Source organism: Bubalus bubalis, chromosome 7 (assembly GCF_019923935.1).
Source record: "Bubalus bubalis isolate 160015118507 breed Murrah chromosome 7, NDDB_SH_1, whole genome shotgun sequence".
Classification (NCBI taxonomy): domain Eukaryota; kingdom Metazoa; phylum Chordata; class Mammalia; order Artiodactyla; family Bovidae; genus Bubalus; species Bubalus bubalis.
Window position 1 is genome coordinate 1,252,737 of NC_059163.1, and position 17,541 is coordinate 1,270,277.

A 17,541-nucleotide genomic window follows, 5' to 3' on the forward strand; every position below is an offset into this window, starting at 1 on the left:
AGAAGGAGCCGGACTGAGTCTAGCGGAGGCCCCAGCGCGCACAGAGCTCCTCACTGGGAGGGGCCGGGGAGGAGTCTCCTGGAAGCCAGGCTGTGCCTCGGGGCAGGCCCGGGGAAGCCCTCGCTTCTGCATGCCCGCCCGCTCCCAGGAGGGTTACGGGGGTGAGCGGTCTGCCTGCGCCTAGTGCCCACCAAGTCAGCAACACGCATGTGAACAGGGCCCAGGGACCCGCAGAGCGAGCTCCAGGGCCCGAGCACCTCTCCACAGCTCCACCGCATTTCAACGCAGGCGCCCCCCGCCCCGTCTGGCCTCCAGGTGACGCAGGCCTCCCACCCCGCCACACCTACCTGCTCCATAGACCACCGCGTACACCACCTTCTTCGTCTGCTCCCTGTCTGCATGCGTCACACGCTCTGGGGAGATGTCCTTCCTGTGTGGGAACACGGTGTATGGTCAGGCAGGCTGGGGCCTCCTCCACAGAGGTCCTCCAGGGTCCGACTGCACGGCCTCCTCTCACCCCGAGGACCTTCCCAGGGGAGACGGTCAGCATCTACAGCATCCATGTCAGCCAGGGCCTCCCAACAGATGCGAGCCAGCCAGGTTCTGGGGCGTCCACACCCCAAACCAGGCAGCGGCTCCAGCGCCGGAGCGCCAGGAGAGAGGCCTGGGCTGGGTCCTGCTGCTGAGGGCGGCGAGGGGGCGGCATCTGGACCCTCCACAGGACTGGACAGGCCGCCTGCACCCTGCCCCCCAGAGGGAGGGGCCAGGGCGTGAGCCCGTCCTGGGCGCCCGGATAGCAGCAGCAGCAGCCCCATGTCTGACCGTGCATGCCCACGTGATCTCCTAAGGTTAAAGCTGAGCCTGGGAAGCAGAGGGGCAGGCGGGCACCCGGGCCCCTTCCCCTTGCCAGGCCCTCCTCGCCCAGCCGCGCGCGTACCCTGCATCTCCCTGATGGAGTGAGCCCGTCAGGTGGGCAGAGACAGAGACAGGAAGGAGGAAGGCAGAGAGGCCGCACAGAGGAGCCTGCCTGGGAGGCCTCCTGCAGAGCCTGCCTTCTCTGCGGCCGCCGTGACGCTCAGGGTCTGCTCAGGGCTCCGGGTGGGGCGTGGGGGCTGCCCCGGCCTGCACGTGGCTTCCAGCTGTCCTCGCAGGCCGAGGCTCTGAGTGTCCTATTTCCTGAAGACCCTTGCTCCCAGCTTCTCCTCCCACCCCTGAGCTGTGGGCTCTTTTGTTGGCCGCCCCCTTGCCCCCCGCTGTTGCTGATCTCTGATGTTTCCCGGCAAGGCCGCCCCTTTCTGCCTGGAGAGGGTTCCGAGCTGGGGAGTCAACGCCGAGTCTGTGCTTCTGGCCACCCCCGGCAGGGTAGGGACAGACAAACACTGCTCTGTGTGCTGTCTGCTCGGGCTCTCCGGAGCCAGGGACGGGGCCCACCCTGGGCGGGTGCTGCCACGTCACAGGTGTGCTGTGGGCCACGCGAGAAGACCACAAAGCGCTCCTGCTTCAGTCTTTTTTTCTTGACTCAGCACTGGCTTGATTGCTGCCCACGGCTGGCGGCGTCCCAGCATTCTGACAAAGTCGAGTCTGGCGGTGCGTGCTTGCGTTTCGCATGCTTCTGGTGGCAGGTGGGCGCTTGGAGCTGCCTGCCCCACCATTCTCAGTGACGTCCTAGGGTTCGTCTGTTTCACCACCTGACCTCCAAGTTCCGACGCATTTTCCTTCTCCTTCTGCGTGAAGCGGTTTCGCCCACTTTTAAACCCTGCCCTTGACCTTGGTATTCCCAGCAGCTGTCTTTAGATGACGGGCATAAGACCAAAATGCACCCAAGCTCAGAGCAGATGTGTGCCAGCCCGTGCCCAGCCACCCTTGGGCCTCACCCTCCTCCCTTTATTTTGGAAATCCACAGGTGCTCCAAACCCCATCAGGAAGGACGCTGCTGAAAACCTTACCCATTTCCCCATTAGCTGCCTGGGGCCCAGGCCCAACAAACCCGTCTGGTGACCCTGCAGAGAGAGGCCAAGGGAGGTGTTTTGGAGCAGGTGCCCCCTAGTCAAACCACACTGGTGACCCCCCTCAGTTCTATCCAGAGCTGGGAAGTTGTCTGAGGAAGCAGCATGGAGCTCTCCCAGGACTTGCTTCTTCCTAGAGTCAGGGTGTGATAGAATCCAGACACTCAATCAATAGAGGCGGCAGACGTGTAGCGAGCATCACTTTCTGATAACAGAACACACCTTCTTCTGCAGCACGGCACACACACAAGAACCCATCAAACACACAAAAAACCTCAAAAGGCTGCGCACAGCAGGAATATTAAAATAACACCCAGATCACAGTGTAAGGCAAGCAGAAATTGAAAACAAAAACAAAATCCCCAAAAGCCTGTTTTGCCTAGAAATAAAGCAAAATACACTTCTATCAGCAACTTTCAGTGGAAGAGAAATATAAACAGAAATCAAATAGTTTCTAATGAAGATAGCATATGTCAGAACCAATGAATTACACTAAAAGTGAGGAAACTTCACAACCTTAAATGAATACAAACGAAAGAGTAAAAATACATGAATCAATTAAATGCAAGAAAAAACAAACAAATCGAAAGAATACACAGGAGGGAAATAATAAAGTTAGACTGAAGATGGGAGCAGAAATAAAGCAGAGAACAGCAAGACGATTCATTAGTAAACAAAAACCCTGGTTCTTACACAAAACTAGGAGCTAGTTTAATCAAAAGGGAAACACAGGGACACAAAGTAAGAAGCAACAGACGGAAGCAGCAGTGGGCGTGCCCGGAGTTAAAAGCAACTGAGAGATTATTCTGCACGATGTTACGCAAATAAATGGCCAAACCCAGGCGAGATGCACACGCTCTTAAGAAAACACAGTCATACAAACTGACTCTTGTAGACAGAAAGTTAAATAGACCAATGTCTGTGGAAGAAGTAGAGAAAATTATTAAGGAACTATCCCACAAAGCACCAGGCTTAGGTGGTTTTGAGGGGAATTCTACAAAGCTTCAGACTAGAGTCCTCATACCATACACACTGTTTCAGAGAAAATGAACAAAAATGTCCAAATAAAGTTTACTTATACCAAAACATGACAAACAGCGCATAAAAAAGGCACGTGATAGAGTAACATTGCCTGTGAATGGTCACTGATGTAACAACCTCAACTAGAGTGTTTGCAGAGGCCAACATCACACTGAGAAAGTACCACTTCACGGCCAAGCAGAGTTTATACCAGGAAAGCAGGTCGCTCAGTGTTAGGAAGCCTGTTAATGCAAGTCACTGCATGAGCAGGACTAAGGAGAAAGTTACATGATCACCTGTACAGCTGCTGAAAAAACCCGTGAGAAAATCCAACTCCAGTCCAGCCCAATCCTACTCTTAATAAAAACTCTTGAGAAAACAGGAGGAGCTGCATATTTCCTTAAAGTCAAAAAGCAAGGCTCTTAGAGCCAGCTTCCTATCAAGGGAACCCCAGGCAAGGCGCCCGCGGTCTGCACTGCCGCTCCACACGGTGCTGGGAGCGTGGCTGAGCCTTGAGGAACACAGGTCAGAACATCGTGGGTCCAAGGAGACATAGATATTTTTTCCAATAAATAGACTGAAAATTTTTTTTGAGATTTAAAACAATTTGAAGAAACTGGAGATGAACTTTATAGTCTGAATACTGAAAAAATTAAGAAAAGATTCGGTGCATCATGAATACACAAAATGTAAGATGCAAATTTATTTTGTCATTTACTACCATAAACTGCACCCAAATCTATAACAAAACGTTAAAATTTCCCAAAACTGAGCACACAAACACGGAACATACACAGTGCCGCCAGTGGCCGGAGGAGCGCAGACAGGCGTGGAGCCGCGGCGTGGACGCAGACAGGCGTGGAGCCGCGGCGTGGGGCCGCCCTGCCTGAACGAGCCGCGGCGCCCGCTGAGTCGCTGTGACGACCTCGACGTCTCCTCCTGTTGAGACCATGCTGACCTCAGGTGTTCTGAGGATCCACTTACAAGGCCCTGGACGCCTGTCATTTGCAAGTGAGCAGCTTGTCTCTCTAGTAAGCTGATACTTGTAGTAAGACGTGCCCTCTCTCGTTCACACGCATTTTCCATCATGCTTAGCAACACTGTGAGCCTTCAATAAGACCATACGAAGCGCCACTAGCGATGCTGGAAGAGCTCCCTGGAAACAGAAAAAGCTTATGACGTTCTGAGAAAAAGCTGAATTGTGTGATCCGTACAGTAGATTGAGGTCTGCGGCTGTGGTGCTGCCGTTTCAAGGTAAACGAAGCCAGCATAACGATCATCGTAAAAAAAGAAAAGGAAATTCATGAGGCTGCTGCTGCAGGCGATACAGGGAAGCCCGGGGTGCTGCCGTCCAGGGGTCATAGAGAGTCGGACAAGACTAAGAGACTGAACTGAACTGATGCCTGCAGGCACAAAAACCTTGGATCCTTTGCAAAATAACCTCTTTATCTTGTATTGAAAATGCCACTATGGGACCTCCCTGGTGGTCCAGTGGTTGAGAATCCTCCTGCCAATGCAGAAGACATGGGTTTGATCTCTGGTCAGGGAATAGGCCACAAGCCTCGGGGCAACTAAGCCCGCCTGCCACAACTACTGAGCCCAAGCTCTAGAGCCCAAGCTCTGAAACAAGAGAAGCCGCGGCAAGTAGAGAAAGCCCACGTGCACCAACCAAGACCCAGTGCAGCCAGAAATAAATAAATAAAAAGAAAACACAGCTTTTATGTGGGTACAGGATAGATATAGACTCGAATATGATTTGAGAAAAAGCAAAGTCATCGCATGACAACTTAAAGCAGAAAGAAGGTGAAGGATCTAAACTGGGAGAGTTTAATGCCAGAAAAGGATGGTTTGATAATTTTAGTGAAAGGACTGGCTTTAAAAATGTAAAGACAGGAGAAGCAGCTTCTGCTCATCACAGGGCAGCAGACGAGGGCCAGAAGCTGTTAAGAAAATCACGGGGAAGGAAGAATATCTGCCTGAACGGGTTTTTAATGCAGATGAAAGTGTCCTATTCTGGGAGAAAAAATGCCACAAAAGGCTTTTATCAGAAAGGAAGAGAACCGGGAGCAGGAATGAAGGCAGGAAGGGAGGGGTGACTCCCATTCTGCGTGAGATCTGTCGGGTTTATGGTCAGAACTGCCCCCATCTATCAAGCTGCTGACCCCCAGCCTTGAAGGGAGAAGATGGGTACAGCTACTAGTCTTTAGACGGCTTGCCAAGCCAGACCCTTCTCCTGCACTGGTTCCATCAATGCTTTGTTCCTGAGGTCAGGAGACATCTTGCCAGTAAGGGGCTGCCCTGTAAAGTTCTTTTGATAGTGGGCAATGCCCCTGGCCACCCAGAACTGATGGGTTCAGCTCCGCGGGTGTCAAAGTGGTCTACTTGCCCCCAGATACGACGTCTCTGTTTGGCCTCCCCGGGGGGGCCATAAGGACCTTTAAATTGCATAGTACCTGGTGCTGTATGGAAAGGACTGTCAATGCCACGGAAGGGAACCCTGGCAGAGGGAACATCATGGCAGCCTGGAAGGATCACACCATTGAAGACCCCACCATTGTTATAGGCAAATCATGAAAGCCATCAAGCCCCAAACAGTCAATTTGCTGCTGGAGAAAACTGTGACCAGACGTTGGGTATGACTCCATAGGATTTACGACAGAGCCAACCAAGGAAATCATGAAAGAAAAAATAGGTCAGGGGTGAGGGGTCTCAAGACACGGATCCTGGAGAACTTCAAGAGTTAACAGACCCCCACACCAGAGAAATTCACAGAAGATTTGATGGAAATGAGAACTTCCCAACCAGTGCAAAACAAAGAGGAAGACGCAGAGGAAGCCACGCCAGGAAGACTCCAATATTCAAGACTGGCTTTGACTTCTTCTAAGACATGGACCTTCTATGACGAGGCGCTGGAGCCAAAGCAAATGTTGGAAGAAGGAGCAGTGGGTGCCTTAAGAGAAATAAAGAAGCAAAGAAGTCAAGCTGGGCAGAAATTTCGATGTATTTCTGAAACGTTACACTGGGTGTGCCTGTCTCCTGCCTCCCCCGCCCACCCCTGCCCCCAGACAGCAGGACCAACCCTCCTGCCGCTCCCCAGCGTGAGAGTGGCGAGGAGGAAGGCCCCTGTGGCGATCTGCCTCCACTCTCTGAACACTGAGTCGCCGCCATTCACAGTGAATCCACTTGTCTGCTCTGCATGCGTATCTCGTGCTCATCACATCCCCCCGTTGTGCTTTTAATACCTATAGAGATTATGCTAATAATGTACCTTTTTTTTCCTGGATGCACCCCTTGTCTTACAGGATCTTAGTTCCCCAGCCAGGGATGGAACCTGTGGCCCCTTCTGTGGCAGCATGGGGTCCCAACCACTGGGCCACCGGGGCAGTTCTCTGATGTGCCCTTATGTAATTCCCGATATTTGTAATTTGTGGATTTCCTTTTTTCTCTTAATCAGTCTAAGAACTTCAGTTTCATTCATCTTTTCAGATTTCCTTTCAGCTTCCTTGATTTTCTGCTTTTCTCTTTCTGTTACATTGGTTGCTGCTCCTCCTGTCTTCCTTCTACTTACTTAGGATTTAAGTCACTCTTATTTTTATGGCATCCTAAGGTGGAAGCTTGGAAACTTTGAGAGTTTATTTTAGATTTTTCTTATTTTCTATTTTTAAGCATTTAATGTCACAAATTCCTAAGTGCTTCCAGAGCTGCCTCCCAAATTTCTGACATGTGTTTTCATTTTCATTTAGCACAAAATATTTTCTAATTTCCCTTCTGACTTTTTTCTTTGACCTGTGAGGAAATCAACCCTGAATATTCATTGGAAGGACTGATGCTGAAGCTGAAGCTCCAATACTTTGGCCACCTGATGCGAATGGAAAAGACCCTGATGCTGGGAAAGACTGAGGGCAAGAGGAGAGGGGGGTGACAGAGGATGAGATGATTGGATGGCATCACTGACTCAGTGGACATGAGTTTGAGCAAACTCAGGGAGATAGTGTAGGACAGGGAGGCCTGGCGTGCTGCTGTCCATGGGGTGGCAAAGAGTCAGACAGGACTGAGTGGCTGAATGACAACAAATGAGTTATTTAGAAACATCATCTTTATTTTCAAATATTTGGGGATTTTCTATACATATTTTTGTTCTTCACTTCAAATTTAACTTCACTGGATTAGAGAATACAGTCTCCATGATTTCAGTCTTTTTAAATTTGTTAAGACATGTACTGAGGCCAAACATATGGTCCATCTTGATCAATGATTTATTGTGCACATAAAATGAAGTATATTCTGCAGTGGTCAATCAAGTCTTCCATATACTTTCTGACTTTCCTGGCACTTGTCATTAATTATTGAGAAAGTATTGCTGAAACCTCCAGCTGTTCCTGTGGATCTGTGGGTTTTTCATTTCATTGCTATGAGGTTTGCTTCATGTATTCCAAATCTCTCCGATTCGATGCACCCTACGGAGAATGGTTACGTTTTCTTGATGAATTGGCCCTTTTATTTGATGTCCCTCATAATCATCCTTGTCCTGAAATCTAACTGCCTGGGACTAATACAGCTTTTCAGACATGAGTCTGATGAGTCTCGATCTCCCGGTTTGTAGTCTGTGCCTCATCCACTGAACCGAGCGCGGTCTCCATTACCAGTGCCAGTTTGGGGGGAGTCTGGGGCCTCTTGAACAGCATGATTCTCTGGCTCCATAGCTTGTGCCTGGACACAACAGCAGAGAATGAGGCCGCCTGTACTCTTTGGGACTGTGTACCAGGAAAAAGTACACATTTCTCACTAACTACATTTTCCTTTTGCAGTGACCACTACTAAATGGATACAGAGCAGACGTCCTGTAAACCAGCACACCTGGAGCCTGAAGGAACCCTGGAGAGGGTTGGCATATGTATTAGCTTCCTGTGGCCACTGCAACAAACCGCCACGAGTTTTGTGACTTAAAGAGAGTGATATTTATTCCCTCCCATCCTGGGGGTCAGAAGTCTGAGCTCAGTACCACCGGGCAAAACCAAGGAGCCGGCAGGGCCCACTCCTGCCAGTGGTCCGGGGGAGGGTCTGCCCCTGTGCCTTCCAGCCTGCAGACACATCACTGCAGCCTCCGTCCCTGGTCCCAGGGCCTCCTCCCCTCATCTCACTCTCATAAGGCCCCTGTGACGGCACTGCCTTCATCAGAGGGCAGACAGAATGAAAACCACAGTCATAGAAAACTAACCAAACTGGTCACATGGACCACAGCCTTATCTAACTCAATGAAACTATGAGCCATGACGTGTAGGGCCACCCGAGACAGACGGGTCACGGTGGAGAGTTCTGACAAACATGGTCCACTGGAGAAGGGAATGGAAAGCCACTTCAGCATTCCTGCCTTGAGAACCCCATGGACAGTATGAAAAGGCAAAAATGATATGACACTGAAAGATGAACTCCCCAGGTTGGTAGGTGCCCAACATGCTCCTGGAAAAGAGTGGAGAAATAACTCCAGAAAGAATGAAGGGACGGAGCGAAAGTGAAAACAATGGCCAGCTGCGGATGTGACTGGTGATGGAAGTAAAGATGCTGTAAAGAGCAATACTGCACAGGAACCCGGTGGAATGCTAGGCCCATGGATCAAGGGAAATTGGAGGTGTTCAGACAGGAGATGGCAAGAGTGAACATCGACATTTTAGGAATAGTGAACTAAATTGGACTGGAATGGTGAATTTAATTCAGATGACCATTATATCTACTACTGTGGGCAAGAATCCCTTAGTAGAAATGCAGTAGCCCTCACAGTCAACAAAAGAGTCTGAAATGCAGTACTTGGGTGCAGTCTCAAAAATAACAGAAAGATCTCTGTTCGTTTCCAAGGCAAACCATTCAATATCACAGTAATCCAAGTCTATGCCCCAACCACTAAGGCCAAAGAAGCTGAAGTTGAACAGTTCTATGAGGTCCTACAAGATCTTCTAGAACTAACACCAAAAAGAGACGTCCTCGTCATCATAGGGGACTAGAATGCAAAACTAGGAAGTCACGAGATACCTGGAATAACAGGCAAGTTTGGCCTTGGAGTACAAAATGAAGCAGGGCAAAGGCTAACAGAGTTTTGCCAAGAGAATGCACTGGTCATGGCAACACCCTCTTCCAACAACACAAGAGACGACTCCACACATGGACATCACCGGACGGTCAACACCGAAATCAGACTGATTATATTTTTTGCAGCTGAAGATGGAGAAGCTCTACAAAGTCAGCAAAAAGGAGACCAGGAGCTGACTGTGGCTCTGATCATAAACTCCTTATTGTCAAATTCAGACTTAAGTTGAAGAAAGTAGGGAAAACCACTAGACCATTCAAAGTGAAAGTGAAAGTTGCTCAGTCATGTCTGACTCTTTGTGGCCCCATGGACTGTACAGTCCATGGAATTTTCCAGGCCAGAATACTGGAGTGGGTAGCCGTTCCCTTCTCGAGGAGATCTTCCCAACCCAGGGATCAAACTGTCTACTGCATTGCACGCAGATTCTTTACCAGCTGAGCCACAAGGGAAACCCAAGTATTCTGAAGTGGGTAGCCTGTCCCTTCTCTAGCAGGTCTTCCTGACCCAGGAATCTCCTGATCCAGGTTCTCCTGCATTGCAGGCGGATTCTTTACCAACTGAGCTATGAGGGAAGCCCCTAGACCATTCAGGTATGACCTAAATCAAATCCCTCATGATTATACAGTGCAAATGAAAGATAGATTCAAGGGATTAGATCTGACAGAGTGCCTGAAGAACTATGGACGGAGGTTCGTGACATTGTACAGGAGGCAGTGATCAAGACCATTCCCAAGAAAAAGAAATGCAAAAGGGCAAAATGGTTGTCTGAGGAGGCTTACAAATAGCTGAGAAAAGAAGAGAAGTGAAAGGCAAAGGAGAAAAGGAAAGATATACCCATCTGAATGCAGAGTTCCAAAGAATAGCAAGGAGAGATAAGAAAGCCTTCCTCAGTGATCAATACAAAGAAATAGAGGAAAACAATAGAAGGGAAAGACTAGAGATCTCTTAAAGAAAATTAGAGATACCAAGGGAACATTTCATGCAAAAGTGAAAGTGAAAGTCGCTCAGTCATGTCCAACTCTGTGACCACAAGGACTGTACAGTCAACGGAATTCTCCAGGCCAGAGTAATGGAGTGGGTAGCACTTCCCTTCTCCAGGAGATCTTCCCAACCCAGGGATCAAACCTAGGTCTCCCTCATTGCAGGCAGATTCTTTACCAGCTGAACCACCAGGGAATCCCAAGAATACTGAAGTGGGTAGTCTATGCCTTCTCCAGTGGATCTTCCCGACCCAGGAATCAAACTGGGGTATCCTGCATTATAGGCAGATTCTTTACCAACTGAGCTATCAGGGAAGCAGATGGGCAAAATAAAGGACAGAAACAGTACGGACCTAACAGAAGCAGAAGACATTAAGAAGAAGAGGCAAGAATACATAGAAGAACTGTACAAAAAAGATCTTAATGACCCAGATAACCATGATGGTGTGATCACTCACCTCGAGCCAGACATCCTGGAATGCAAAGTCAAGTGGGCTTTAGGAAGCATCACTATGAACAAAGCTAGTGGAGGTGATGGAATTCCAGGTGAGCTATTTCAAGTACTCAAAGATGATGCTGTGAAAGTGCTGCACTCAATATGCCAGCAAATTTGGAAAACTCAGCAGTGACCACAGGACTGGAAAAGGCCAGTTTTCATTCCAGTCCCAAAGAAAGATAATGCCAAAGAATGTTCAAACTACTGCACAATTGCGCTCATCTCACATGCTAGCAAAGTAATGCTCAAAATTCTCCAAGCGAGGCTTCAACAGTACATGAACTAAGAACTTCCAGATGTTCAAGTTGGATTTAGAAAAGCCAGAGGAACCAGAGATCAAATTGTCAACATCCGTTGGATCATAGAAAAAGCAAGAGCATTCCAGAAAAACATTTAGTTCTGCTTTATTGGCTACGCCAAAGCCTTTGGATCACAACAAACTGTGGAAAATTCTTCAAGAATGGGAATATCAGACCACCTTACATGCCTCCTGAGAAATCTGTATGCAGGTCAAGAAGCAACAGTTAGAACCGGACATGGAACAACAGACTGGTTCCGAATTGGGAAAGGAGTACATCAAGGCTGTGTATTGTCACCGTGCTTATTTAACTTATATGCAGAGTACATCATGAGAAATGCTGGGCTGGATGAAGCACAAGCTCGAATCAAGATTGCTGGGAGAAACATCAATAATGTTTCTCAGATATGCAGATGACATCACCCTTACAGCCAAAAGTGAAGAGGAACTAAAGAGCCTCTTGATGAAAGTGAAAGAGGAGAGAGAAAAAGCTGGCATAAAACTCAACATTCAAAAAACAAAGATCACAGCCTCTGGTCACATCACTTCATGGCAAATATATGGGGAAACAACGGAAACACTGACAGACTTTATTTTCTGGGGCTCCAAAATCACTGCAGATGGTGACTGCAGCCATGAAATTAGAAGATATGGGAAGAAAAGCTCCTTGGAAGAAAAGCTATGATCAAGCTAGACAGCATATTAAAAAGCAGAGACATTACTTTGCCGACAAAGGTCCGTCCAGTCAAAGCTTTTGACTGTAGTAGCTTTTTCCAGTAGTCACGTATGGGTGTGAGAGTTGGATCATAAAGAAAGCTGAGTGCCGAAAAATTGATGCTTGTGAACTGTGGTGTTGGAGAAAACTCTTGAGAGTCCCTTGGACTGCGAGGACATCCAACCAGTCAATCCTAAAGGAAATCAGTCCTGAATACTCATTGGAAGGACTGATGCTGAAGCTGAAGCTCCAATACTTCAGCCACCTGATGGGAAGAATCGACTCACTGGAAAAGACCCTGATGCTGGGAAAGGTTGAAGGCAGGAGGAGAACCGGATGACAGAGGATGAGATGGTTGGATGGTATCACCAACTCAATGCACATGAATTTGAGTAAACTCCAGGAGTTAGTGATGGACAGGGAAGCCTGGCGTGCTGTAGTCCACAGATTCACAAAGAGTCGGACACAACTGAGCGACTGAACTGAACTGTGACGGCAGGTAGAGCCCAGGCAATAATCCAGGGTAATCTCAAGATGGTTGATGTAATCATGCAGCAGAGATCTTTTTTGCATAAGGAACCTGCACTGGTCCCAGGCCTTAGGATGCGGACCTCTTCTGGGGGCCACGATTCAGCTCAGCACAGCACGTGAAGAACAAAACACTCGAAATGTTTATACAATGAGACCCAGATTTTGAAAACAAAAACGAAGGAGTGGGCATCAAGAGCACAGAAGTGTGTGTATGAGAGACAGAGTCTGAGACAGAGAGAAAAGACGGATAGGAAGGGAATTCTTGCAGGAAGACAAGGGCTTGGATGTGGGGTGAGGAGCAAAGCGCACCCATACGTGGCCTTGGCCGAGGAGAAAATGGATGCAGTCCCAGTGGTGGTCCAGAAGCCAGGAGTACAAGAGATCAGAGGCTCCCCAGTTCAGTGAAGTCAGACGTGTGTTCCCGCCCCGTGGGTGAGAAATAGAAAGATGAAATGAGATCTGTACAAAAATCACATCAGTACAATTCTATCTAAACCCTTTGTCAGACCCAAGCTTGACTATGCCAGCCACACCAGAGGCTGTCCCCGGGCAGCCGAGAAGCAGGGAAGAGACTGCGGTTAGGGCTGCAAGTGCCTGGCAGATACAGGGTGGACAGGGTACCAGGGAGCGCAGGAAGCTCACCAGGGCCCGCTTCAGGGGCGAGGGCAGATAAGTCAGAACTCCACAGGGAAAGGGAGGCCAAAGAGCCTCCCTCCCTCCAGCAGGGCTGGCAGGACAGGCCTCCAGTCTGGACACCATAGCATGGCCAGCAGAAGTGGTCGGTGCAGAGGGACATCAGACCCTGGAAGGAATGGGCTTCCTGGTATTCCCTTGTAAGACCCCACTGAGTGTGCCTCTTGGGAGCTGTGGTCCAGGGCTCTGTGCCCGGGGCAGCCACAGGTGGGCCCTGCAGCTCCAGCAAGAGCCAGACCGCTCCAGCAGCACTGGGAGCACCCACTCTCCCCAGGCGCCTCACCCGCTGGCGGCTCCGGGCCTGCTGAGCAGGAGGCTCAGTGCTCACGGCCTCCCCCAAGCAGAGGCCACGGACACTGGCTGGCCAGGAACGCGGACATCCTGTTGCGCTTTGTTTCCTTGCTGGACGGGGACTGCCCCCAAACTGCAAAGGGCCAGCAAATGCTATCCAGAGAAGAGGTGTGGCTTCCCGAGGGGAGGCAGCCTTGAGAATTCCACCCCAGGGCTGAGAGCAGCACCCAGGTCCAGTGACAACTGGAGGGAGCAGGAACGACAGGAAATGGGGACGAGCTGGTTCCCAGGTCACAGCTGTGAACAGCAGACAGAAAGGAGCAGGGAGCCAACGCTGGGGGCCTGCCTTTGACCCAGTCAACCCACTTTCCTAGAGGGTGCCCCTGCCCTCCTGAAACAGCCCACCTGTCCAGCCACAGGCTGAAGTGAGCCTGTCCATCTTCCCAGGACTGGGGACCAGCTGAAACCACAGGCACCATCCTCCATCCCTTTGGAGGTTTGAAAGCTCTAGTTGGCCGGGATGCTTTTTTTTTTCCTTTTTGGAATTTGTGGAAGTGTAGTTCTTCTTTTCCTGTTTCCTCTGAAAAGGACGTTGGTCTTTGGGGCTTTCTACCTTTTGCTGGATCCTCGTGAGTAATTTATACTTTCCAGTCACATCATTAACACTGACATGTTAGTAGAGAGCTGTACATAATAACTTCTTTTTGCAAGAGACAGTCCTTGGGAAAGGTCTATAAAGAAGAAAAACTTCTGCTAAATGAAGGAAAATACCCACAAGATATTATAAGGAAACACTGCCTTCAGAAACTGGAAGGAAGGGACTGCCTTGGTGGGCCAGTGATTAAAACGCTGAGGGCCTGGGTTCCAGACCTGGTCAGAGAACCAGATCCCACATGTTGCCGCTAAGACTTCTCACACTGCAATTAAAGCTCCCCCACGCTGCAGTGAAGATCTCCCGTGTGGCACAGCCAGAAGAAGAAGAAGAAAAAAAAAGAAACTGGAAGGAAAACCATCTCCAACACAGACTTCTATCCCCAGCCAAATTATCAACCAAATGTGAGACATTTTCATATAGGTAAGATCTGTAAAAATTAACCTTCCATGGACCATTTCTGAGGGAGCCAGAAATGTTGTCTTGGTGTCTTGGTGTTCCACCAAATGTCTTGGTGCTATGTTCCACCAAAACAGAGGAGGAACCCAAGAAAGGGAGGCAGGAAGTGGGAATCAGACAGAGGAGAGGGGCAGAAGGGTCCCCAAAGGATGGCGAGGAGAAGCGCAGGCCGAGAGACGGGTCAGTCAGGCGAGGCTGGGACAGGTGGGGCTCCAGAAAGGACTTCAGGAAACAGAGCTGATAAACACGAATGGGTGGGAGAGTCTGCCATACACAGCCACTCAGAGGAAACTCCAGAAGCAGGATTCCATAATAAAAGAAACAACATCAGGAGTTGCTGTAAGAGACTGGGGAATACAGTATCTTGGCAAATTTATCGTTGGCTTTTCTTTTCTTGAAAAAGCTCAGGTCAAATGAAAGAGAAATCTGTAAGTGCACACAGAAACTCTCAACATCAGCACAGGAGTGGAGTGGAAAGGAGACATAAAGATATGCTAAACCATGTACTTTATTAGAAGGAAGATGCAAACATTGACCATTTTAAGTGATCAAAAGATGAACAAAAGGACGTGAGTGTTCACCCTAGCACCTAACACAGTGACTGGAACGTAGAAAATATTCAATGAGTACTTAGTGATGAATGTGTAAAGAAATGAACAGGTATGATTCTTAAGGGCAAAAAGCATAACAATTTATGCTTTAAATATATAATTTAAATGTATAACTTTTAAACAATCTGGAGAGCTATCTGCTTTTGGAAGTGGTGGACCAGCACGCTGTAAACCAATTTCCACACAGGACAATTATAAATGCTGGAGAAAATGTTAAAAAGCATCTGTCTGAAGGCATGAGAGAACAGTAAGAAAATACCTGAGGCAGTAAGAACTTGGGAGGCTATGGCTTCAGGAAGGGGACATGTAGAAATGCAAGCTTGGTGTTTGGGGCCAGACTCGCCCTGGAGGACTTGCTGGTGATATTTTTCAAGTGATAGTTGAAAGGCTGATATCAGCTTCCTTAAGTCTATGGGACTGGAGAAAAACTTGAGGTTTAGGGCTTATCAAGAAAGAGGATCCTAGGTACTCCAGGGAAAAATGAGACTTTGAAATTCACTAGCTTTCACAAAGATTGAAGCCCATCTTCCGAAAGGATCCATCTTGGGGTGGACTAAGGCCATCTGGCCCCAGTCTAACTGCCAGAAGCAAAACAAAGTCGTCTTTTGAGGAAGATAACACTATTCATAGCTGTAACGTCTCATTTTTTCATAGCTGTAAGCTCTCATTTTTGTTCACACTATTTGATCAAACATCACCTGGCACCCCATGGAACGAGATCAAATGACTAGAAGCCAAGGGGGAACCACAGAGGCAGATCCATGGAGACACAGACACTGCAGTTACCGGTGGCTGTGATTGCTGCGTCTAAGACAGATGACAAGCTAAGAAACTGAGCAAAGAATGGAAAACTATACAAAGTAATTAAATGGCAGGCTGAACAACTGAAAAGTACAGTAAATAAAATAAGAACTTAAAGCGTTAGTTAAATAGGGTTTAGCTTTAACAGCCTATTGGTTATGCCTATAGAGAAGATTATGGACGGAATATAGGTAAAACAATCGAAGTTTAGATAAAATGTCCAGCCTGAGACATGTAGAGAAAAAAGATGGAAAATACAGAAAAGAGCTATGAAAGAAACATGGAGTATGGAAAAAAGTTCTAACATAGGTGTAACCACAGTCCCCGAAGGAGAGGAGACAGAAGGGAGAGATGCAATGTTTAAAGAGATGATGACAGAAATTTCCAAGGATGATGAAAGACATAAGACCGGAGATAAAGGGAACCACAGGCAAGACGGATCCAAAGAAAACCACATATAAGAACAACGTAAAACTGCTGAAACAAAGACAAACAGGAAATCTTAAAAACACCTAGAATGGCTGACTGCCTCCAAAGAGGCAACAGTGCAAATAACTGTGACGTGTTAACAAAATTAGTGGAATGAAGTCATAGAGATGCTAAAAAAACCCAAAACAACCTTACAACTTGTGAAATTAGAATTCTGCTTCCAGCACAAATATTCCTCAAAAATAAAGGCAGGAAGCACTTCCTCGGTGGCCCAGTGGTTAAGAGTTTGCCTTCCAATGCAGGGGACACGGTTTGACCCCTGGCCCAGGAATCGCACGCACTGCGGGGCAACTAAGCCTCTGAGCCGCAACTACTGAAGCCGGAGCCCAAGAGCCCACGCCCGCAGCAAGTCACTGCAGTCAGACGCCCGCAGACCCCAGGAGGAGCAGCCCTGCTCGCGAAACGACAGAAAGCCTGAGTGCAGGAACCAAGACCGGCGCAGCCAGAAGGGAATAAACGCATGTTTTTTCCAAAGGGAGAATAAAACACATTTCAGACAAAAACGGACATCATCTGTCACCTGAGTACTTGCACTAAAAGAAATGCTGAAACAGAAGAAAGACCACTCCATGTGGAAGCGCCGACACGTGGAAAGGAACAAAGATCAGTGGATGGGATATATAAGCAAGTTTAAAAGAACTGACTCATTGGAAAAGATCCTGATGCTGGGAGAGCTTGAAGGTGGGAGGAGAAGGGGACAACAGAGGATGAGATGGGTGGATGGCATCTCTGACTCAATCAACATGGGTTTAAGTAAACTCCGGGAGCTGGTGATAAGACAGGGAGGCCTGGCGTGCTTCTTTCCATGGGGTCACAAAGAGACGGACACAACTAGGCGACTGAACTGGAAATGAATACTGACTATACAAGCCATATTGTAATATTTTGTGTGGTTCAAAATATATGTAGACTTAAAATATATGGGAGATAAATGGAGTTAAAGTTCTATATAGTCTGAGAAGTGGTAAAAGTACAACTTTATATCACATTTTTTATAAGTGAAGGATGCTTGTCATAATCTCTAGAATAGTTTCTAAAAGAATAGTCAAAGAATACATAACTCACAAGGTAACAGAGCAACAAACGAAATACCAAAAACACTGAAGTCCAAAAAAGGCAAAACGAGAGAGAAAAAGTATAGAAAAAGTAGGACAAATAGAAAACAATACTAAAAGGAGAGATTTATACCTAAATGCATCAGCAACTATATGTAAATGAGAAAGATATTCCAATTTAGAGACAAAAATTGTCAGAATTGATTACATTTAAAAAACACTGTGTATAGAAATTCCCTGGTGGTCCAGAGGTTAAGAATTTGCCTGCCATTGCAGGGGACACTGGTTAAAACCCTGGTCCAAGAAGATTCCACATGCCGTGGAGCAAGTAAGCCCACGCACCATGACTGCTGAACCTGTGC

General features: G+C 48.0%; 1 protein-coding gene across 1 annotated transcript in view; it reads right to left on the reverse strand.

The window, feature by feature from the left end:
• Window positions 1-17,541, reverse strand: part of POLN (DNA polymerase nu) — a 153,771-nt gene that overhangs the window by 19,683 nt on the left and 116,547 nt on the right. The window contains exon 19 of the mRNA XM_025290538.2: window positions 348-430. Within this exon, the coding sequence (XP_025146323.1) occupies window positions 348-430 (83 nt within the window). The remainder of the gene's footprint in view (window positions 1-347; window positions 431-17,541) is intronic.